This window comes from Labrus mixtus, unplaced genomic scaffold (genome assembly GCF_963584025.1).
Source record: "Labrus mixtus unplaced genomic scaffold, fLabMix1.1 SCAFFOLD_132, whole genome shotgun sequence".
NCBI lineage: Eukaryota > Metazoa > Chordata > Actinopteri > Labriformes > Labridae > Labrus > Labrus mixtus.
Window position 1 is genome coordinate 20,001 of NW_026870228.1, and position 25,462 is coordinate 45,462.

Sequence of the window (25,462 nt, forward strand, 5' to 3'; positions counted from 1 at the left end):
GTTCGGCCACGGCTCCGCTGAGCTGGAGAACAGTCTCTATGTTGTCGGAGGTCACACGGCCATCGCTGGAGTGTTTCCTGCCTCTCCATCGGTCTCTCTGAAGCAGGTCAACGTCATGTCTCTAAATGTTCAAACAGAAAGCATGTGATGGTCTCCGTCTGACTCCTGTGTGATGTTGTGCAGGTGGAGCGCTACGACCCTCTGAGTAATAAATGGACCATGATGGCTCCTCTCAGAGATGGAGTCAGCAACGCAGCCGTGGTCAGCGCCAAGCTCAAGCTGTTTGTGTTCGGAGGGTCCACAATCCACAGAGACAAGGCCTCGAAGGTGACAGATCCTGTCTGATGATGTCATGAAGTTAAAAAACATCTTTTTCATGACAAATACTTTCAATGTGTTTCTTGTGTTGTTCTTTACGACGGAGGATTAGGGCCACGTAAAAAAAAAAAACATTTAATTTTGTGATTAAAGTCGTAAATTTACGAGAATAAAGTCGTACATTTACGAGAATAAAGTCGAAAATGTACGAGAATGAAGTCAGAAATTTACGAGAATAAAGTCGTACATTTACGAGAATAAAGTCGAAAATTTACGAGAATGAAGTCGTACATTTACGAGAATAAAGTCGAAAATTTACAAGAATAAAGTCGTACATTTACGAGAATAAAGTCGAAAATTTACGAGAATGAAGTTGTACATTTACGAGAATAAAGTTGAAAATTTACTAGAATTAAGTCGTACATTTACGAGAATAAAGTCGAAAATTTACGAGAATGAAGTCAGAAATTTACGAGAATAAAGTCAGAAATTTACGAGAATAAAGTCGTAGATTTACGAGAATAAAGTCGAAAATTTACGAGAATGAAGTCAGAAATTTACGAGAATAAAGTCAGAAATTTACGAGAATAAAGTCGTAGATTTACGAGAATAAAGGCGAAAATTTACGAGAATGAAGTCAGAAATTATCGAGAATAAAGTCAGAAATTTACGAGAATAAAGTCGTACATTTACGAGAATAAAGTCAGAAATTTACGAGAATGAAGTCAGAAATTTACGAGAATAAAGTCGTAGATTTACGAGAATAAAGTCGAAAATTTACGAGAATGAAGTCAGAAATTTACAAGAATAAAGTCGAAAATTTACAAGAATAAAGTCGTACATTTACGAGAATAAAGTCGAAAATTTACGAGAATGAAGTTGTACATTTACGAGAATAAAGTCGAAAATTTACGAGAATGAAGTCGTACATTTACGAGAATAAAGTCGAAAATTTACGAGAATGAAGTCAGAAATTTACGAGAATAAAGTCAGAAATTTACGAGAATAAAGTCGTAGATTTACGAGAATAAAGTCGAAAATTTACGAGAATGAAGTCAGAAATTTACGAGAATAAAGTCAGAAATTTACGAGAATAAAGTCGTAGATTTACGAGAATAAAGGCGAAAATTTACGAGAATGAAGTCAGAAATTATCGAGAATAAAGTCAGAAATTTACGTGAATAAAGTCGTAGATTTACGAGAATAAAGTCAGAAATTTACGAGAATAAAGTCGTAGATTTACGAGAATAAAGTCGTAGATTTACGAGAATAAAGTCGAAAATTTACGAGAATGAAGTCAGAAATTTACAAGAATAAAGTCGTAGATTTACGAGAATGAAGTCAGAAATTTACGAGAATAAAGTCAGAAATTTACAAGAATAAAGTCAGAAATTTACGAGAATAAAGTCAGAAATTTACAAGAATAAAGTCAGAAATTTACGAGAATAAAGTCGTAGTTTTATGAATTTCATCTCTTAATTAATGAGTTCGAGACCAGCCTGCGCGAAAATGATGAAAGTAGAACTCTTAAAGTCTTTAAAGAATAAAAGAATAAAGTCGAGTTTAATCTCGAAATTATTTTTTGGCCATTAACATGGCCCTAATCCTCCGTCGAAGTTCTTCAGCAGAATGTGATGAAGATATTCGTCTTCATTCAGCCTCGCTTATTGACAAACATCTAAAAACCTTTTGATTCTTGAGATTTGAGTTTGACGTCCCGGTGAACCTTGTAGTGTTCGTCCCGTCACAGCCTGACTGCTCTATCACCTGAGTCACCTGCTCTGTCCTCCATCAGGTGCAGTGTTACGACCCCGTGGGGAACCGCTGGAACATAGCGGCTGAATGTCCTCAGCCATGGCGGTACACGGCGGCGGCTGTCTTAGGGAGCCAGATCTTCATCATGGGGGGCGACACCGAGTTCACCGCCGCCTCCGCTTACCGCTTTGACTGTGAGACCAATCAGTGGACTCGAGTGGGCGACATGACCTCCAAACGGATGAGCTGCCACGCCGTGGCGTCGGGGAATAAGCTGTACGTGGTGGGCGGGTACTTTGGGACGCAGCGGTGTAAAACTTTAGACTGTTATGACCCGACGTCAGACAGCTGGAACTCCATCACCACCGTGCCTTACTCTCTGATCCCCACTGCCTTTGTCAGCACCTGGAAACACCTGCCGGCCTGAGGGGGAGGAGCCAAACACCAGGTAAAGTGTGAGGGATTAACTCATAAGGGTTTCAGGCTCAAGTCAAAATCATTTAAAGGCTTTATATGTGATTTTTTGATCCAGCAGATGTCGCCCTTGAGCACCAGCATGAAACCAAAACAACTCGCGCTGCATTGTTGTGTTAGCATGCTAATGCTAGTGATCTTTATTATGCTCGTATCTTCACACTGCATGTAAATTTACCTGAAATGAGCGTGATCTAGAAACACAGTTAAGCAGTGAGTACAGTATGTTATTCTTCTTTTCTCTAGTCCCTCAATTAAACAACTTTTATACACGAGGGGAGGAGTCAGCCGGCCGTCCGGGCGATGTAAACAAAGTGAAGATAGGACTCTGAAAACTCTGAAAACATCACAGACAGTGGGACTCAGGTGTTACACCCATTGTAGACAGTCATGACTCACAGAGTTATTTTCAGAGGAGATACTTGATTTAAGTGTGAAAAATCACATAGAAAGACTTTAAGACAGGACAAACCTTCAAAATAAAAGCCTAACAACTTTTATTTTGATATGAGAAATAATGTTATTTCAAATATGCAATAAAAATGTGATTTTAGGGTTTATATTAATCAAAGCCATGTTAAGACGTAAAGTCTCCCGCTGTGACGGACACTTCAGGACCGAGCAGCTGCATCTAAATATCCTCCCTCCGTCAGCGCCCCCCCCCCCCCCCCCCCCCCCCCCCGTCCTTCTGTCTCCTGTGGGTATAAGGACCCTCGTCAGCGATGTTCAGCTGCTTCAGAACGATCATTGACTTCCTCTCCCCCGAGTCTGCTGTGTGTGTTTGTCAGTTTTTAACCTCATTATTTATTTATTGTCAAAACAGGAAATGAGGCAAAGGCTTAAGAAGTCATAAAAAGGGATTCCTGTGGTGATTGATTTAAACATCAGGAGTGACAGAGGGATCTTTATAAACCTGACTGAGCTATAGAGGCAGACACACGTTAGCTCAGGGCCAATCAATGGACTGCAGTGTCTAGCTCCGCCCTCTAGTGTCAGATTGGTACGCTCTGCACCCCAAAAGAAGGGTAGCTCTTAAACATTTTTCAAAGCAAACTCAAGACCTACCTTTAGAGCTTTTAACTGAATCTCAATTCATCTCGTTTTATTATTTATTTTATTTTCCTCATTTAGAATAAATGATAGTGTTTCCTCACTACCTGTTCTTAGTTATTTTGACCTTAGTTTTTGGATTGTGGGGGAGGGGTGGGGGAGGGGGTCATGTTGTTGATGTAAAGCACTTTGGGATACATTTGTTGTATGAAAAGTGCTTTATAAATAAAGTTTGATTGATTGATAGTTAAAGGACGGTACAAATTATTATTTTACTGCTCCCATACAGAAGTGAACGGGCAGCGGCGCGTTCTCTGGTAAACGTCCAATAAGAAGTTTGTGTTATTATCCAGAACACAACGATGAGTGTGGTTCTGATAAACATGGAGCTGTCCATGTCACTTCATTTATTCACCAGACAAACAGCTTTTCATTGTATTACACTATCAGTTCTCTGTCACCAGCAGAGGGCGCTGTATGGATTATAACGAGCATCATCACTCTGCTGAGCGTCGCACGGTGACAGCTGAGCGGCCATCTTGTCTTCACATTTGAACACAATAGATGTGTAAATATTTATATTTATCAGTACAGAACAAACAGGTCTAAGGAAGATATCATCTGATATATCAACATATATCATCTGATAAATATATCAACATATATCATCTGATAAATATATCAACATATATCATCTGATATATATATCAACATATATCATCTGATAAATATATCAACATATATCATCTGATAAATATATCAACATATATCATCTGATAAATATATCAACATATATCATCTGATATATATATCAACATATATCATCTGATATATATATCAACATATATCATCTGATATATATATCAACATATATCATCTGATAAATATATCAACATATATCATCTGATATATATATCAACATATATCATCTGATAAATATATCAACATATATCATCTGATATATATATCAACATATATCATCTGATATATATATCAACATATATCATCTGATATATGTTGATATATATATCATCTGATATATATATCAACATATATCATCTGATAAATATATCAACATATATCATCTGATATGTTGATATATATCAACATATCAGATGATATATGTTGATATATATATCATCTGATATATGTTGATATATATATCATCTGATATATATATCAACATATATCATCTGATAAATATATCAACATATATCATCTGATAAATATATCAACATATATCATCTGATATATATATCAACATATATCATCTGATAAATATATCAACATATATCATCTGATAAATATATCAACATATATCATCTGATATATATATCAACATATATCATCTGATAAATATATCAACATATATCATCTGATAAATATATCAACATATATCATCTGATATATATATCAACATATATCATCTGATAAATATATCAACATATATCATCTGATATATATATCAACATATATCATCTGATATATGTTGATATATATATCATCTGATAAATATATCAACATATATCATCTGATATATGTTGATATATATATCATCTGATAAATATATCAACATATATCATCTGATATATGTTGATATATATATCATCTGATAAATATATCAACATATATCATCTGATATATATATCAACATATATCATCTGATATATATATCAACATATATCATCTGATAAATATATCAACATATATCATCTGATATGTTGATATATATATCAACATATCAGATGATATATATATCATCTGATAAATATATCAACATATATCATCTGATATATGTTGATATATATATCATCTGATAAATATATCAACATATATCATCTGATATATATATCAACATATATCATCTGATATATATATCAACATATATCATCTGATATATATATCAACATATATCATCTGATATGTTGATATATATATCAACATATCAGATGATATATGTTGATATATATATCATCTGATATATGTTGATATATATATCATCTGATATATATATCAACATATATCATCTGATAAATATATCAACATATATCATCTGATAAATATATCAACATATATCATCTGATATATATATCAACATATATCATCTGATAAATATATCAACATATATCATCTGATAAATATATCAACATATATCATCTGTCGGGCTCTCACACGTCTTTAAACTAAAAAAAACCTCTGATATCAAACTGTAAACAGGAAGTCAGAGAGTCAACAATTAGAAAATGATGCTGAGAGAAAAGAGCTCCACACACACACACACACACAATCCACAGCTCAAACTTTCCTCAGATCTGCCCCTCACTCTCTCTCTTTCACACACAATTTTTTTTTCTTTCTCATGTTAATGCCTGACAGCAGATTATTCTGTTCTGTGTGTGTGTGTGCGTGCGTGCGTCCCTCTCTCTGTAGAGATAGAATAATGAATAATGTTTGAGGAGAAGATGATAATGAGTCAGAGCAGGACCCCCCCCCCCCCCCCCCCCGTACCGAGCTGTGGCTGCTTTACACAAACATGTCAGAGGCACTCTGATTGGACAGAAACATGCTGACGTGATGATGTGTGTCTCGTCTCGTCCTCAGGTGTGGAGGAGGATCTCTGAGAGTCCAGCAGGACCAACAGGAGACTCTGGATCAGTCCTGAACTACAGCTTCATAATGTGACCACACCCACTCTGAGGCCATGTTTCATTAATGTCTTATTAATCCTGAAAATAACCAGACGTGTCAGGATCAGTCTGCAGAGGGCGCTAAATGACTTGTTCTTGCAAAGGTCGCCGATATGAAACCGAGAATGTCACCAGACGGCTTCAAACCTCTTACATAGACTCTCTTCTCCCAGACCTGGAGAGCAGCCCCCACCCCACCCCACCCCTTCAGAGAGTGGCGTGCAGACGGTCCATGGTCGTGCAGCGATGTGACTTAAACTGTACCTTAACTTGACTTTTTCTTTCTTAGTGACTGAACTGGATCCAGCAGAGGTCTACATGTCTCTTTTGATACCACACATTTGAAACAATGCGACCTCTTGTTATTTTAAAGATGGACGGCATCAAAAAGAACTGAAACTTCAAAAAACAGCTGCTTCTGTTTCATCAGCCAGGACAGGTGTGAGGAGAAGAACCCACCAAAACATCTCAGACAAACTCCTGCACACCTGTCTGAAGCGCAGTGTGCAAGAGATTCTCTGCAACAAATGACCCAGCAGACGAAGGGTTAATGGACTTCTCTTCTGGCTGCCTCGGTGACAAACACCTTTTAATGTTATTAGATTTGTACTTGAATCATATGGAGGCATCATGACGTCACCAGTCTCATGTTGAGACTCTGTGTGTGTGTTTGTGGTACAAACAACACAACTCACTTCTTCTTTTTGCCTTTTTGCAGTGAAAGTGTAAAGAGACCTCTGGTAAGCTTTAAGCTAAAGTCCTCTTAACCCTCAGGCATCAGTTTGATTTACGACCCTCTGAAGTCACTAAGGATAAAAAATGTCCACTTACAAAAAACTGATAAAAAATAGAACAGATTGATATTTTTTTTCTACTTTTTTCTGCATAAATCTCTTAAACAACTCCAGCCCTGCTCAAAACTATCAAATATTGAATAATTATCAGGAATTTAACCCTTTAAATGCCAGTTTGATTACATGATTCTGGCATTTAAAGGGTTAAATTCCTAAAAAGTAGTTTTGAGCAGGGCTGAAGTTGTTTAAGAGATTTATGCAGAAAAAAGTAGAAAAAAATATCAATCTGTTCTATTTTTATATCAGTTTTTTGGAAGTGGACATTTTTGTCCTTAGTGACTTCAGAGGGTCGTAAACATGTTTCAGTGTTCTATTGATCTATTAAAAAATATAAAATGTGCAATACAAAATGTGTCAAGAGAGAAACTTTCTTACAAAAATGTGATCCATATGCACTAATAGACAAAATGATGACCAGATGAAGAGGAAACATTTGACCAAATGGACTAAAATGTCCATAATGATGCATGAGGGTTAAAGAGCGTTAAGCAGCGTCTGTGTGACCGCTTCACTTACAGAAACACTTTGATGTTATTAGGACGTTAAGAAGCACAGCCTGCTGCACAGCGTGTCCTGCAGAGACTTCACTAAACTCAAACAGACTTTTCTACACTATGCACTTTTATACTCTGCATCCACTAACAGAGGAGTGTTCCGGCATGCTGACGCTCCATCAGCTGTTACACTGATCAACAACAGGCACTACATTCATGTTTCTGCAGGACGCGGGGCTCACGCTGTGATGTCACAGTTCAGTGTTTGCTGGTGTTTGTAGTCTTTTGCACTCGTCCACTTATTCTCAGAGAGGAGTCACACATCTCACATGGATCCAGACGTGTTTAGATACTCTGCAGCTGCTCTGTTTAAAGACGTGTTTGGATAGCAGCTGCTCTGTTTAAAGACGTGTTTAGATAGCAGCTGCTCTGTTTAAAGACGTGTTTAGATAGCAGCTGCTCTGTTTAAAGACGTGTTTAGATACTCTGCAGCTGCTCTGTTTAAAGACATGTTTAGATAGCAGCTGCTCTGTTTAAAGACGTGTTTAGATAGCAGCTGCTCTGTTTAAAGACGTGTTTAGATAGCAGCTGCTCTGTTTAAAGACGTGTTTAGATAGCAGCTGCTCTGTTTAAAGACGTGTTTAGATAGCAGCTGCTCTGTTTAAAGACGTGTTTAGATAGCAGCTGCTCTGTTTAAAGACGTGTTTAGATACTCTGCAGCTGCTCTGTTTAAAGACATGTTTAGATAGCAGCTGCTCTGTTTAAAGACGTGTTTAGATACTCTGCAGCTGCTCTGTTTAAAGACATGTTTAGATAGCAGCTGCTCTGTTTAAAGACGTGTTTAGATAGCAGCTGCTCTGTTTAAAGACGTGTTTAGATAGCAGCTGCTCTGTTTAAAGACGTGTTTAGATAGCAGCTGCTCTGTTTAAGACGTGTTTAGATAGCAGCTGCTCTGTTTAAAGACGTGTTTAGATACTCTGCAGCTGCTCTGTTTAAAGACATGTTTAGATAGCAGCTGCTCTGTTTAAAGACGTGTTTAGATAGCAGCTGCTCTGTTTAAAGACGTGTTTAGATAGCAGCTGCTCTGTTTAAAGACGTGTTTAGATACTCTGCAGCTGCTCTGTTTAAAGACGTGTTTAGATAGCAGCTGCTCTGTTTAAAGACATGTTTAGATACTCTGCAGCTGCTCTGTTTAAAGACGTGTTTAGATAGCAGCTGCTCTGTTTAAAGACATGTTTAGATACTCTGCAGCTGCTCTGTTTAAAGACATGTTTAGATAGCAGCTGCTCTGTTTAAAGACGTGTTTAGATAGCAGCTGCTCTGTTTAAAGACATGTTTAGATAGCAGCTGCTCTGTTTAAAGACGTGTTTAGATAGCAGCTGCTCTGTTTAAAGACGTGTTTAGATAGCAGCTGCTCTGTTTAAAGACGTGTTTAGATAGCAGCTGCTCTGTTTAAAGACGTGTTTAGATACTCTGCAGCTGCTCTGTTTAAAGACGTGTTTAGATAGCAGCTGCTCTGTTTAAAGACGTGTTTAGAGACTCTGCAGCTGCTCTGTTTAAAGACGTGTTTAGATAGCAGCTGCTCTGTTTAAAGACATGTTTAGATAGCAGCTGCTCTGTTTAAAGACGTGTTTAGATACTCTGCAGCTGCTCTGTTTAAAGACGTGTTTAGATACTCTGCAGCTGCTCTGTTTAAAGACGTGTTTAGATAGCAGCTGCTCTGTTTAAAGACGTGTTTAGATAGCAGCTGCTCTGTTTAAAGACGTGTTTAGATAGCAGCTGCTCTGTTTAAAGACGTGTTTAGATAGCAGCTGCTCTGTTTAAAGACATGTTTAGATAGCAGCTGCTCTGTTTAAAGACGTGTTTAGATAGCAGCTGCTCTGTTTAAAGACGTGTTTAGATAGCAGCTGCTCTGTTTAAAGACGTGTTTAGATACTCTGCAGCTGCTCTGTTTAAAGACGTGTTTAGATAGCAGCTGCTCTGTTTAAAGACGTGTTTAGATACTCTGCAGCTGCTCTGTTTAAAGACGTGTTTAGATAGCAGCTGCTCTGTTTAAAGACGTGTTTAGATAGCAGCTGCTCTGCTTAAAGACGTGTTTAGATAGCAGCTGCTCTGTTTAAGACGTGTTTAGATAGCAGCTGCTCTGTTTAAAGACGTGTTTAGATAGCAGCTGCTCTGTTTAAAGACATGTTTAGATAGCAGCTGCTCTGTTTAAAGACGTGTTTAGATACTCTGCAGCTGCTCTGTTTAAAGACGTGTTTAGATAGCAGCTGCTCTGTTTAAAGACGTGCTTAGATACTCTGCAGCTGCTCTGTTTAAAGACGTGTTTAGATAGCAGCTGCTCTGTTTAAAGACGTGTTTAGATAGCAGCTGCTCTGTTTAAAGACGTGTTTAGATAGCAGCTGCTCTGTTTAAAGACGTGTTTAGATAGCAGCTGCTCTGTTTAAAGACGTGTTTAGATAGCAGCTGCTCTGTTTAAAGACATGTTTAGATAGCAGCTGCTCTGTTTAAAGACGTGTTTAGATAGCAGCTGCTCTGTTTAAAGACGTGTTTAGATACTCTGCAGCTGCTCTGTTTAAAGACGTGTTTAGATACTCTGCAGCTGCTCTGTTTAAAGACATGTTTAGATAGCAGCTGCTCTGTTTAAAGACATGTTTAGATAGCAGCTGCTCTGTTTAAAGACATGTTTAGATAGCAGCTGCTCTGTTTAAAGACGTGTTTAGATAGCAGCTGCTCTGTTTAAAGACGTGTTTAGATAGCAGCTGCTCTGTTTAAAGACATGTTTAGATACTCTGCAGCTGCTGTTTAAAGACGTGTTTAGATAGCAGCTGCTCTGTTTAAAGACGTGTTTAGATAGCAGCTGCTCTGTTTAAAGACGTGTTTAGATACTCTGCAGCTGCTCTGTTTAAAGACGTGTTTAGATAGCAGCTGCTCTGTTTAAAGACATGTTTAGATACTCTGCAGCTGCTCTGTTTAAAGACATGTTTAGATAGCAGCTGCTCTGTTTAAAGACGTGTTTAGATAGCAGCTGCTCTGTTTAAAGACGTGTTTAGATACTCTGCAGCTGCTCTGTTTAAAGACGTGTTTAGATAGCAGCTGCTCTGTTTAAAGACATGTTTAGATAGCAGCTGCTCTGTTTAAAGACGTGTTTAGATAGCAGCTGCTCTGTTTAAAGACGTGTTTAGATAGCAGCTGCTCTGTTTAAAGACGTGTTTAGATAGCAGCTGCTCTGTTTAAAGACGTGTTTAGATAGCAGCTGCTCTGTTTAAAGACGTGTTTAGATAGCAGCTGCTCTGTTTAAAGACGTGTTTAGATAGCAGCTGCTCTGTTTAAAGACGTGTTTAGATACTCTGCAGCTGCTCTGTTTAAAGACATGTTTAGATAGCAGCTGCTCTGTTTAAAGACGTGTTTAGATAGCAGCTGCTCTGTTTTTGAAAGAACTGAAGATTTTCTGAATGATTTTAAAGGAACTGTTGGATACTGAATGTTTTTACTGGTGAAAATAAACATGGACTCACTTTTTAAACTCTGTGTGGCTCTTCATTACGTCGTTTTACACCAACCACAAACCATCGACAGAGCGCTAAAATCACCCTTCATATCAAACCCTATAGGGTGAACGCTTTCTACAATTCACCTAGCAGATGCTTTTATCCAAAGCGACGTACATCAGAGAGGAAGAACAACATGGTGAACAGAGGTGCTGACAGGAAGTGACCACAGATACTGACAGGAAGTGACCACAGGTACTGACAGGAAGTGACCACAGGTGCTGACAGGAAGTGACCACAGGTACTGACAGGAAGTGACCACAGGTGCTGACAGGAAGTGACCAAAGGTGCTGACAGTTATCAAACAAAACCATCGTCATCAATAATATTGAGACCTTCGCGTTTATAACAACATGGTGTTAGGACGTTCATGGAAACCAAAATCATCCACCCAGTGAGTGCTGGACTTAAACTGTGTGTGTGTGTGTGTATGTGTGTGTGTATGTGTGTGTATGTGTGTGTGTGTGTGTGTGTGTGTGTGTGTGTGTGTGTGTGTGTATGTGTGTGTGTGTGTGTGTAACTCGTCTTGTCTCAGGTAGAAAGATAGTTGACGTATCATTTTGAACATAAATGTATTTTTAGCGTCTGTGTGGCTGCAGCCCTGACAGTGTGGTTTGATATGTACAAGTTGATGACGAGCAGACCGGCCAATCACGAAGCACAACAGAAGACGGCGTTTTAGCGCCAGTTTTCAAGTGAAAACTAATGAAACAACATCTGAGCAGATATAAACAACAACAAGATTTTAACCATCAGCAAGTAAACTGCAGGAAAAGTTACACAGCAAGAGGCGAGAATCAGTCTGAACAGCAGATATAGATGTATATGAAAAGGACGTCAGGGTCTGAGAAGATAGCTGCATTCTTGCAATGGCCAGCAGGGGGCGCCTTAGTTTAAAGACAATCAGTCTTTAGTGCTAAAATGTTGATTTATTCTCTCAGTAAACATTTTCCTAACGAGGTGGTCTCGACCTGAAGTCTTCTTCAACAGCATGAAGTTCATTTCAGTTATGGTCCAATTAGAGTCACAGAGACCAGAAAGAGGGGAGGGGTTAAGGCGGGGCTACCTGTGATTGACAGGTCACTACTATGGCAAACAGAATAAAGACTGATTTAGCGTTCAGTCCGAGTTTAAGAGACTGAGGAGTGAGCTGCTCATATTTCCACAGCGAGCTAGCTGCTGCTAGCACATGGACCCAGACAGGAAGTCAGGCTTGGGAATGCATGGAGCATCTTGTCAATTTCAAAATAAAATCCCATGTACAGATAATTTATTTCATCAACATTAAACCAAAACAGAGTTGCCATTTGCACAGGTACAGGACAGTACAGGTACAGTGGAATTTTTGTGTGTTTCTCCCTGAGTCAGCTTCTACAAAAAAGTTTAAATGATATATAAAATAGAAAAGCATTATAAGAAAAAAAGATATATAAAATAAATAATAATAAGTTGTAGTAACAGCTAAGTAAATTAAAATAAACTGTACAGAAGCTATACCCTGTATTAAAGAAAATATATAATACACAATAAAATAACAAAGGGGAACACTGAACAATGAAATGAAAATATAAATATGTTCTCTTATTGCACACATATTCTTCACATTATATAATGACACTGTTTTTTGTTTTTAAGGTTAATATTGCACACTTGTATTAATGTCAGGGAGTTCTTCTTCATGTTCTCTTTACATTCTCACAGAGCCTGCAGCCTCAGCTCTACATTATTCATGCTTGTTCCTGTCTATAAATATCTAACATGCAATGCATTGGAGAGGCTCAAAGGTACAGCTAGTGTATGCCTGCTGTGAGGCAGAGGAGGAAGGAGGCATGAGGTGAAGGTCACCAGACAATCTCAACACACACACAGGTCACACAGCTTTGATTCAAACTGTCACAAAGACACAAATCAGCTGCAAGAGGAACATGAAGCCCAAACCCAGAAGAGAGAGATTTTAAAGATCCGGGGTCAGACTAAAAGGTCAAAGTTTACTTTGATGCATGAGCTGAGGTCAGAATAAACCTGATCTGTTTAAGAGGCACAAAGAGGATTTCTCTCCCAGATATATGTTTCTCTTTCATTCACTCTGGAGACGTGTGTGTGTGCGTGCGTGTGTGTGTGTGCGCGTGTGTGTGTGTGTGTGTGTGTGTGTGTGTGTCTGTGTGTGTGTGTGTGTGTCTGTGTGTGTGTGTGTGTGTCTGTGTGTCTGTGTGTGTGTGTGTGTGTGTGTGTGTGTGTCTGTGTGTGTGTGTGTGTGTGTGTCTGTGTGTGTCTGTGTGTGTGTGTGTGTGTGTGTGTGTCTGTGTGTGTCTGTGTGTGTGTGTGTGTGTGTGTGTGTGTGTGTGTGTGTGTGTCTGTGTGTGTGTGTCTGTGTCTGTGTGTGTCTGTGTGTGTGTGTGTGTGTGTGTCTGTGTGTGTGTGTGTGTGTGTGTGTGTGTCTGTGTGTGTGTGTGTGTGTGTGTGTGTGTGTGTGTGTGTGTGTCTGTGTGTGTGTGTGTCTGTGTGTGTGTATGCGTGTGTGTGTCTGTGTGTGTGTGTGTGTGTGTGTGTGTGTCTGTGTGTGTCTGTGTGTGTGTGTGTGTGTGTGTGTGTGTGTGTGTGTCTGTGTGTGTGTATGTGTGTGTGTGTGTGTGTGTGTGTGTGTGTGTGTGTGTGTGTGTGTGTGTGTCTGTGTGTCTGTGTGTGTGTGTGTGTGTGTGTGTGTGTGTGTGTGTGTGTGTGTGTGGGGACAGGGTGGACGGCTGCTCATCATGCACTTTGTTCTGTTTGGAGACTGCAGGGAAAAAAAAGAACAGGTTCACCATTTGTTCATTTCCTGTCATGTTCTTTTCTTTGTTTGTGGAAACAGGATCTTAAGTTATTTAGAAACTTGTCTGTTTCATGTTTACTGTGTATAATGTTTCCCTGACTGAAGGCTCATTGACGTCATCTCAACACTTAAAGGATGAATGTGCAGCTTTCTGATCCAGTAGATGGCGCCCTTAAGCTCCAGCATGAAACCAAAACAAACTGCTGTTAGGCCACGCCTCCTCCATACTGAAGCCTCCGCTCTCCTCCAGAGACACACCTCCAACCCCCCCTCCACTCAAGTTCACATGAAGGTGTTCCTGCATTGTTGTGTTAGCATGCTAATGTGAGCGCTCTTTAGTTAGCTCGTAGCTTCACATTGTTGTGTTAGCATGCTAATGTTAGCACTCTTTAGTTAGCTTGTAGCTTCACATTGTTGTGTTAGCATGCTAATGTTAGCGCTCTTTAGTTAGCTTGTAGCTTCACATTAGCTGTGTCCTGCATTGTTGTGTTAGCATGCTAATGTTAGCGCTCTTTAGTTAGCTCGTAGTTTCACATTGTTGTGTTAGCATGCTAATGTTAGCGCTCTTTAGTTAGCTCGTAGCTTCACATTGTTGTGTTAGCATGCTAATGTTAGCGCTCTTTAGTTAGCTCGTAGCTTCACATTTCATGTAAACTGACACAGAATGAGCGTGATCTAAAAACTCTTACTAACATCCAAATAATCAGTGAGTATGTTCTTCTTCTTCTCTCTAGTTCTTGACTAAAACAGCTTTTATACACAAGGGGAGGAGCCGGCCGTCCCGTCCATGTAAACACGGCTCTGACAACAACACAGCCAGTGGGACTCGAGCTTCTCCCTCATTGTAGACAGTCATGACTCAGAGACACATTTACACAGGACAGACTTTATGATTTATTTATGTGTCTAATGTCGCATGTTTCCTTTAAAGCCGTATTTATTCTTCTGCATGTAGCCTATGTTGTCGTGTACACCTAGAGAACAACATGGCTGAAAACTGAGGCTTGAACTTCTGCTTCTGATCCAATCACAAACTTCAGGGCTTTTCAGCAGATCTACTTCCTGCTTTGACTTTCAGTCCTGGTTAGGATTCACTAAGACTGCACACCGCTCCACCTTTATGCAGACTGAAAGCATGTTTCATCGGAGTCATTAAAAAGAAATATCCCGCCGCTGTAAGGATATTTGGCTGTAACATGAAGACCAGCTAATGTGAAGCACTGAAACAGGATTTCTGGAAGGAGTGGAGATAATGCTCCTGAAGAGTAATGTGGAGAATCTGGCACTGTGGGCTTTCATGGGATAATGGAGCTCCTCCTAATAAGTCAGCTGATAATGGACAGCACTCTGAAAGGAGACAGAGAATCAATTAACAGAAGAAAGTGAATAAAAGAGGAGGTAAGAAGACAGGAGATAAGAAGAGTGTGAGATGTGATCTGAGAGGGAAGAAACAGCTGAGTCAGCTTTGTGTTTTCCTCCATGTGACCTGCATGTCTGTTTTAAAGACTTACAGAAATATGAAGCTCAGTAGACGTTGTAACATTGGTGCATTTTTTATTTGCTTTGCTTTCTCACCGCGCTTAGTCAAGCGCACCTAAGCCTGTCAAATGTTGTGCACTGTAGCCTCCCGCCACTAGTTGGCGCTGTAGCTCTGGTCAGTGGCTGCTGCCATCCAGCCTAATGCTGGACTATGACCACCAAGTAAACAACAGGACAGAGGAAGAATGGCGTCCTGTAGAGCGGTGTAATTTGTCAGTAGATCTATAAAATGAAGATAAAGTGATCTGTCGGCTGTGTCGGGTTAAACTGAGATATGGACCGGAGCGATGTGTGACCACATTCAGCTCAGACATGTGGACGTCAACCTGCAAGGAGGACTGAAGGCTGCTGTTGTTAGCAATGCTAACGTTAACCACACTTGACAAACCTAAAGGTTAAACCTATTTGACATTGTTAACAGACGGCCAAATTCAACCCACAACGCACTGCTCTTTGGTTCACTTGGACAAACTCTCACACCACCCCAAACCAAACGAGCTGTCCCACAAAGCGGCCCAGACGATGTACCACACAGCTCTGGTGTGAAGGCACTCTTAGACGTGTAACATGGAGTCATGACATTTGAGGTGGAAGAAGCGTTCACTTTGGGTTCATAGTGTGAGGGAATTATTTTCTTCTCTGTGTGGTTTCTTCACGGCTCAAAAGGGAAGAAGGGGTTAAATCACCGCCCGTCAGTCCCACACATTAAACTGTATGCACAGCCGTCCAATCAGGTGATCGAAGGAGCATTGAAATCTGTGGGAGGTAGATTTACTCACTAAAGGAGCTCAAGCAGAGGGAGATTAAAGTGCATTCTTTGTTCCACTGGTGCACATTCATACATATTTAATCTTCATATTTCAGTAAACAGGTCCACTCTGGGACTGTTGTTGTGATGTCTGAGACAAAGTGGGACAAACAGAGAGTTATTTTACAACGGCAGGAGGAAGGCTTTGTTTGTTTGACCGCACTGAGGCTCGTTCTCTCATCCAACTATAACTCAGCTTAACCTGCTCTTATCCTGACTAAAACACGACTTAAAAACAAAACTACCGCCAGAGAAAGTTCTTAACACCGGATGACTAATACCAGCGTTGTCACGAGGAATCCCATCTGACAGTGACCGGCCTTAGGGTTCCTGAGAGACAGCTGATATGCCTTCAGAGCAGCGACACTGACCCTATAAGAACAGGCAAGGGCAGACCCTTTGACCTGTAGGCCTCCTCAATCATCATAAATATCCAACTGGAACGTCTCTTTTTGGCCAGGGCTTGCCCTTTCCTGTGGCCACTAAAGCCAATAAACAGGAAATCAGAGTGGTGAAAACTTTCCTGGACGTCGTGTCTCAAGGCCCTAACTGGGCAGAGCAGCTATGAAAATGAGCTTCTTCATCCTGCATGGGGTGAAAAGCTGTCATCTCAATGACCTCGGCTTACAGCCAACCTCTTGGGGAAGAATGATGCATGCCTCACTCACTGACCAGGCTTAAAGCTCACTCACATGTTTTTCATAAGCTATTGTTAGAAGAAAAGCAGCCATTAGTGACAGCCACTATTCAGACTGTCCCAGAGGCTCAAGAGCAGGGAGGCCAAGGGCTTCCGGCACCAGAGGCAGGTCCTTAACAACCTGTGTAGGGTTTCCCAGCTTGGCTCCTCTGAGGAACTGGGTTACCAGAATGTGAGAGCACACCTTCTGGTCATCAACTTTAATATGCCACATAGACCTTCAAGGTGGAAACAGAGAGCTCCTTCTCTAGCAAAAACATCAGAAAGCGCTTCTTTTGGGCTCGAGACCGTTCTGACCTGTTGGCAGAAAGTACCCCTTGTGGAGGGGGCTCTCAAGTACATTATAGTCTGCATAAATACAGGAGGCCCAGTGCCTGAGGAAAAGGCTGTGCTGTAACCTCCTGCCCCCTCCGGTGCCCCCTATGGTAACACAGGAGAAGTACATCCTCCACACATCGTGGGGTCAGAGAGGCCAGCATATGACGTGATCCAGGGTCAGTCCAGTAAACCCTAACCCTCAGGGTAGGTAAGTGTCCTGATCTGCCCGCACCAGGGTCAAGGCACAGGTCGGCCAGTCATCCAGGTATGAGTGGATATGCATTACCCCCGGCCTGCGCATGTAGCTGTTAGCATACACTAACACTCTACATGTTAACATCTCAATACACTAACACTCTACATGTTAACATCTCAATACATTAACACTCTACATGTTAACATCTCAATACACTAACACTCTACATGTTAACATCTCAATACACTAACACTCTACATGTTAACATCTCAATACACTAACACTCCACATGCTAACATCTCAATACACTAACACTCTACATGTTAACATCTCAATACACTAACACTCTACATGTTAACACTCTACATGTTAACATCTCAATACACTAACACTCTACATGTTAACATCTCAATACACTAACACTCTACATGTTAACATCTCAATACATTAACACTCTACATGTTAACATCTCAATACACTAACACTCTACATGTTAACACTCTACATGTTAACATCTCAATACACTAACACTCTACATGTTAACATCTCAATACACTAACACTCTACATGTTAACATCTCAATACACTAACACTCTACATGTTAACATCTCAATACATTAACACTCTACATGTTAACACTCTACATGTTAACATCTCAATACACTAACACTCTACATGTTAACATCTCAATACACTAACACTCTACATGTTAACATCTCAATACACTAACACTCTACATGTTAACATCTCAATACACTAACACTCTACATGTTAACATCTCAATACACTAACACTCTACATGTTAACATCTCAATACACTAACACTCTACATGTTAACATCTCAATACACTAACACTCTACATGTTAACATCTCAATACACTAACACTCTACATGTTAACATCTCAATACACTAACACTCTACATGTTAACATCTCAATACATTAACACTCTACATGTTAACATCTCAATACACTAACACTCTACATGTTAACACTCTACATGTTAACATCTCAATACACTAACACTCTACATGTTAACATCTCAATACACTAACACTCTACATGTTAACATCTCAATACACTAACACTCTACATGTTAACATCTCAATACACTAACACTCTACATGTTAACATCTCAATACATTAACACTCTACATGTTAACACTCTACATGTTAACATCTCAATACACTAACACTCTACATGTTAACATCTCAATACACTAACACTCTACATGTTAACATCTCAATACACTAACACTCTACATGTTAACATCTCAATACACTAACACTCTACATGTTAACATCTCAATACATTAACACTCTACATGTTAACATCTCAATACACTAACACTCTACATGTTAACACTCTACATGTTAACACTCTACATGTTAACATCTCAATACATTAACACTCTACATGTTAACACTCTACATGTTAACATCTCAATACACTAACACTCTACATGTTAACATCTCAATACACTAACACTCTACATGTTAACATCTCAATACACTAACACTCTACATGTTAACATCTCAATACACTAACACTCTACATGTTAACATCTCAATACACTAACACTCTACATGTTAACATCTCAATACACTAACACTCTACATGTTAACATCTCAATACACTAACACTCTACATGTTAACATCTCAATACATTAACACTCTACATGTTAACATCTCAATACACTAACACTCTACATGTTAACACTCTACATGTTAACACTCTACATGTTAACATCTCAATACATTAACACTCTACATGTTAACACTCTACATGTTAACATCTCAATACACTAACACTCTACATGTTAACATGTAGAGTGTTAATGTATTGAGATGTTAACATGTAGAGTGTTAGTGTATTGAGATGTTAACATGTAGAGTGTTAGTGTATTGAGATGTTAACATGTAGAGTGTTAACATGTAGAGTGTTAGTGTATTGAGATGTTAACATGTAGAGTGTTAGTGTATTGAGATGTTAACATGTAGAGTGTTAGTGTATTGAGATGTTAACATGTAGAGTGTTAGTGTATTGAGATGTTAACATGTAGAGTGTTAATGTATTGAGATGTTAACATGTAGAGTGTTAGTGTATTGAGATGTTAACATGTAGAGTGTTAATGTATTGAGCTGTTAGCATGTGGAGTTAGCATGTGGAGTGTTAGTGTACTGAGCTGTTAGCTGTTAGCATCATTAGACTATCTGGTTCTTTAATTTGATGTGCTAAGACATCTTCTTGTTCTGTCTGAGTAAAAAACACACCACACGCCTCACACGACAAACATCTATTTGTTAGTTATTTATTGTGGAGAATAATTCTGTATATTTGTAAAACAGGAAGAAACCAGATATATAAAACTTTGTTATTTAGTTTTTTTTTTTAATCTACTAAAAAAAATCCACAGGCGTCAATACTTTGGAAGTTCAAATTTGTACAGAAATCGTATTTACATATTTATGTCTGAATTGTTTCTATTTTAAATCTTTGTACATAAACTGAGAAAAATAAAGTTTGTACCTTTCTCTTTTGATTAGAATACAAAAACATTTCATTAAGCTCACATGTGAGTTTGAACTGTTTGATACTTTCCTTTTATTGATATTTTCAGAGTAAAACGAGACAAAAGAAAAGAAGGGAATAAAAAAAAGAAAGAAATGAAAAACGGTAACCTGGGCCATACATTAGTCAAAATACACAAATCAGGGTTTTTCATTTAAGAAGAGTTACATTCCGTACAGTACATATTCTATTTCTTCCAGACTTTTATATGTTGGTCAAACTTTAGCCTTAATCAGAAGGTCAGTCTCTCCATGCAGTGTATTTCATTGATTATTGTTAACCAATCATCCTTTGATGGGGGTTTGCCTGCAGCCATCTCCGTGTGATTGCTTTCTTAGCTGCAACCAGAAAGACTTTATAGATATTTATCATCTGACAGGTATAGTATGATAAAAGAGCAGTCCACGTTTATTCTAAACATGACACTCATTACTTCTGTAACCTCCTTCCTGTGACCTGTGAGCAATCCCAAAATATGTGAAAGTCATCTGCCATTGATTTATCACATTGCCTCCAACATTTGTTCTGACCCTGAGAACCCTGCTGCAAAAACTTCAACTTTGGGGTTAAAAAGAAACAAATTGAGTTCTTCCAGCAGAATTCCAGCCAGGCCCTTGAACAGGTTGTTGTGACCTGATTGTTCAAAATGTCATTCCAGTCGTCCTCAGATATCTCCTGGCCGGATTCCCTCTCCCACTTCTTTCTGACCTGAGTAGTAGAGTGTTTTTTGGAATTTTGTAATCCCTTATATATCAGTGATATTAGATGTTTGACACCTCTAGCCTAATATGCCTCAATAAATATGTTAACCAAGTCAGATTCGCTTTCCTCTGTCTGTTTAATAACTTGGTTAAAATAGTCCCTGACCTGGAGATATCTGAAGAAGTCACATCTTCCAAGGTTATCTACATTTGAAAGGTGGTTAAAAGATTTCAAGTCATAAATACTGGCTATAGTGCAGTAAGCAGTTATACCCTTGTGCGCCCAGAGTCTAAATTGCATGTCTAAACCAGATGGTAAAAAATCAGAATCGTGGGCCACCCATTTAAGTATTCTTATTTGGTTCTCAAGGTGAAACCTTTTGCAGGTCTTGAACCACACACTAAGGGTCAGCTTAGTCCATTGGTTTAGTTCACGCAGGTAGGATTCCCAGTTTTGATAATCTCCCATACAGACTGTACTGGTAATGCAGAATGTACCAGTTCTAAATCTTTCCATTTTGCTGATGACTCTGGGTTGCACCAGCAGACAAGTGGTCTTAACTGGGCAGCAGTGTAATAGTCCTCAATGCATGGGAGTGCAAGGCCCCCCTTATCTTTGGGCAATTGTAGGGTAATATATTTAATCCGGGGTCTCTTCCACACAAATCTTGAAATCATCCGATTCCACTCACTGAAGTCCTTGGCGGGAATTGCAACAGGAAGTGACTGAAATAAGTACAGAAACCTAGGAAGCACCGTCATTTTTACTATTTCAATTCTATTTGACAAGTCTAGTGGTAATATAGTCCATCTATTGAGGTCTGCTTTAATTGACTTAGTAACAGGGCCATAGTTACTTTCATATATTTTAGACAAGTCCCTAGATATCCACACACCCAAGTATTTAATAGACGTGGAGTTCCATTCAAAGTCAAATCTACTTTGCAACCCAGCATTTGCTGTAAAAGTGTAACAAAGGATTTGAGACTTATGTGTATTCAACTTATATCCTGAGTAGGTACCAAACAATTTCAGAAGACACATCAATTTGGGTATACCCCTCTCTGGTCCACACAGAGTCAATAAAACGTCATCTGCAAATAAACTTATCTTATATTCTGTACCTCCCATTAAAATCCCCTTGATCTCTGAATCTTCCCTTACTGCCTGAGCTAAGGGCTCTATAAAAAACGCAAAAAGGGCTGGGCTGAGTGGACAACCTTGGCGGCACCCTCTCTCCAACTTGATGGGTTGAGAAAGGTGCCCATTTATTTTTATTCTAGCTGTAGGGGATGTGTATAGTGATTTAATGCACTGAACTGATCTCTTGTCAAAGCCGAATCGTTCTGGCACTTGATAAAGATAACCCCAACCAATTGAATCAAACGCCTTCTCTGCATCTAGGCTGATCAGTGTGGCGCTGATATTTTCCTGTTATATAATCTACCACATGCAATGTTCTGCAAATGTTGTCTTGTGTTTGTCTTTCTCGGACAAAACCTGTTTGGTCAGGGTCTATCATTTCAGAGACAATATGCTCTATCCTTTTAGCAATGATTGATGCAAAGAGTTTATAATCTGTGTTTAAAATAGATATAGGCGAACTACATTCTCCTTTATCCTTACCCTCTTTAGGGATTATTGTTATTACTGCCTCACTCCATGACTGGGGAGTCTGTCCTTCTTTAAGGGTGTAGTTAAAACACCCGAGTAGCATTGGTGCCAACTCAGATTTGAAGGTTTAAACCATTCACAGATGAAACCATCAGATCCTGGTGTTTTGTTTGCCTTCAATCGTGAAATAGCTTTATCCAGTTCAGCTGTGGTTATCTCTGTGGTTAGCGCCTTGTTCTGCTGGACACCTATTGAGGGAAGATCCAGAGATTTTAGAAACTGGTCAATTGTCGAGGTATCAGCTGTATCAGGTTGGGAATATAAATCTGTATAATAAAACTTGAAAGATTGTTCAATTTCCTCTAGTTTGTGACATATTTTTATTATTTCTTGTATTTCTTATTTTATAAATAGTCCTCTCAGTTTGTTGTTTACGTAGCCTCCATGAGAGAAGTTTCATAGCCTTAGGACCAGTTTCATAATATTTTTGTTTGCTAAATCTCATTTTTTTCTCAATTTCTTCAGTGTAGATTTGATCTATTTCCTGTTGAGTACATTTTAATTGTGCCAGTAATGGAGGGTCTCTGTGAGTAGAGCGTTGATTTTCCAAGTTCTTCAGTTTTGCCTGAAGTTCAAGTAGGTGTCTCTGTTTTTCCTTTTTTCTAAAAGCAGAGAACGCTATAAGTTTTACTCTTATTACAGCCTTCCAAGCATCCCACAGTACATTTGGAGATACTGATCCATTATCATTATGTAGCAGGTAGTCTTTCAGTTCTTTCTTGATATACTCTTTACATGTATTTTCATTCAGTAAACTCGGGTTCAGTCTCCATAGTGTATCTTTCTTTTTATTATCTAGATGCAGTGTTAGATACACTCCTGAGTGGTCTGAAACATCTCTAACACCTATCTGTGGTGTGCATGAAAAAATAGTCCAATCTGGAGTATTCTTTGTGGCGAGGTGAATAATAAGTGAATTGTTTTTCAGTGGGGTGAAAGTCCCTCCATACATCTATCATGCCGGACTCCTTCAACAAATTCCGCATGGTTGATACATTTTTGTTACTCTTGTTTACATTTGTAGAGTCAAATTTAGACTGTAATTGAATGTTCCAGTCACCTGCACAGACTACAGTCCCTGATGACTCTTGTATTAATAGATTAAATATCCTTTTGATGAACGATCTATCGTGCCCTGGGGCATATAAACATTTAGTAAAGTAACTTCTTTATGGTCTATCCTGCCTCTAATTAGTATAAAACGACCTTCCTTGTCTTTAATTTCAGCTATTAGTTGGAAGTTAGAATAGCCACACCCCTCTTACGGCCTGATTTGTGGGAGGAATAAAATGTGTTCATAAATCCCATCTTTTTTTATTTATCATGCTCTGCATTTGAGAGGTGTGTCTCTTGCCAGAAAATCACATCTGTACGTTCCCTTTTCATTTTAGCAATAATTTTGCTCCTTTTCACTGGGTTATGTAACCCATTCACATTGAGTGTTCTTACCTTATATTCCTGATAGTGCATTATATTGTTTAACACTGTTCTTTATGGCCCACTATAACCAAAAACATTCTACCCTTGAACTTAGGTAGGAACAAATACAAAAACATGAACAATACCAAACACAGTAAGGACAAAACAAACTCACTTCCAAAAAAGGAGAACAGGTATGCTCCTTGAATCTGAGGGGAAATCCTAATTGAAGGTAAGGGCCCCTCTTGGGAGCAAGAAGAAAAATTGCTCCCAGAACTGCACAAAGTAACATTCAGCTCCTCTGTGGCTGATTTTCACAGATCGATTATCCCAGTTTCATAATGTCATCCTCTCATTAATATAAATTATTGTAATAATTCAAAAAAGAAAAAACAAGAAAGAAAACTGAGAGGGAGCAAAATATATTTATAATATATGTGAGAAAAGAAGAAGAAAGATATAGATTACCAGTCCACCTGTTATTGTTGAATGAGGTTCGATTTAGACTGTTCACGGTTTTGGGTTCAGGTCTCCTGAGGTCTGCGGCGGAAAGCTGCTCCACGTGTGAAGCTTGCTGGTGGCGCCTGCCTCCTACTCTCTCCCATGGCATCTGGCGTGGCTTTGGACCTGGGTCGGGTTCTCTGTCCTGCTCGATGGGAAATCCTTCCTTCCATAGGTCAGCAACGGCGATCTGGCGTCGTTGTAGACCCTCGGTCCACTATCCAAGAACACTTTCAGCTTGGCGGGCGGCGGGGTCTGAAACCGCACACCTTTCTCCTTCAATACTCTTCATATACCAGCATACTCCCTTCTTTTCCTCATTGTTTCTGTCGGATAGTCGTGGTCGAAGTAAACTCGCCTCTCCTTGTAGAAAACCTCCTTCTTTTTCCACGAGGCAGAGAGAACCTGGTCTTTAGTTTTATTCTTCAAAAAGTTTAACACAAAAGACCGCGGCGTCGCATCTCGGGGTGGTCGCGGACCTAGAGCTCTATGACAGCGCTGTATTTTCAGTTCAACCTCACCCAGTCAGTTCTGAATTCAAAAATTTAGGCACAAATTCCACCGTGTTGTTTTCTTCCTCGCCTTCAGGGATGCCATAAATACGCATGTTATTCTTCCGCGATCGTAATTCCAAGTCGGTAACTTTTGTTTGCATGGACTCTTGCACCTGTTTCATTTGCAGGAGCGCCTCTTCCAGTGCCAGGTTACACTCCTCTACATCCGCGACACGCTGCTCTGCATCCTCAACTCCAGTTGTTGTGGTTTTCAGGTCCCCCCTAATATCTCCCAGGGCCCGGTTAATCTCGTCTCTAAACTCTGTCAACTCGTTCTTCACATCCTCGCTTAATGTGTGACGAAAAGCACTCAGCTCCTTCTTGACATCGGCACGTATTGCCTTCATTTCAGCATATATATTAGCCAGCAAGCTAGCTTCAGTATGCTCGAGTCCGCCTGTGCTAGGCGAGTTAGCATTAGTTTCGTCGTCATACTCCATGGCTGTTTTCTCGTTTTTCTCTGATCTTGTATTCGGTTTACCTTTACATT

At 39.4% G+C, this 25,462-nt stretch overlaps 1 protein-coding gene across 1 annotated transcript in view; it reads left to right on the forward strand.

The window, feature by feature from the left end:
- Positions 1-7,260, forward strand: part of LOC132967127 (kelch-like protein 25) — a gene marked incomplete at its 5' end in the record, with an annotated part of 27,254 nt that extends 19,994 nt beyond the window's left edge. Inside the window, 4 exons of the mRNA XM_061033983.1 lie at positions 1-106; positions 184-327; positions 2,114-2,521; positions 6,199-7,260. Of these exons, the coding sequence (XP_060889966.1) occupies positions 1-106; positions 184-327; positions 2,114-2,500 (637 nt within the window). The remainder of the gene's footprint in view (positions 107-183; positions 328-2,113; positions 2,522-6,198) is intronic.
- Between the last annotated feature and the right edge of the window lie 18,202 nt (positions 7,261-25,462).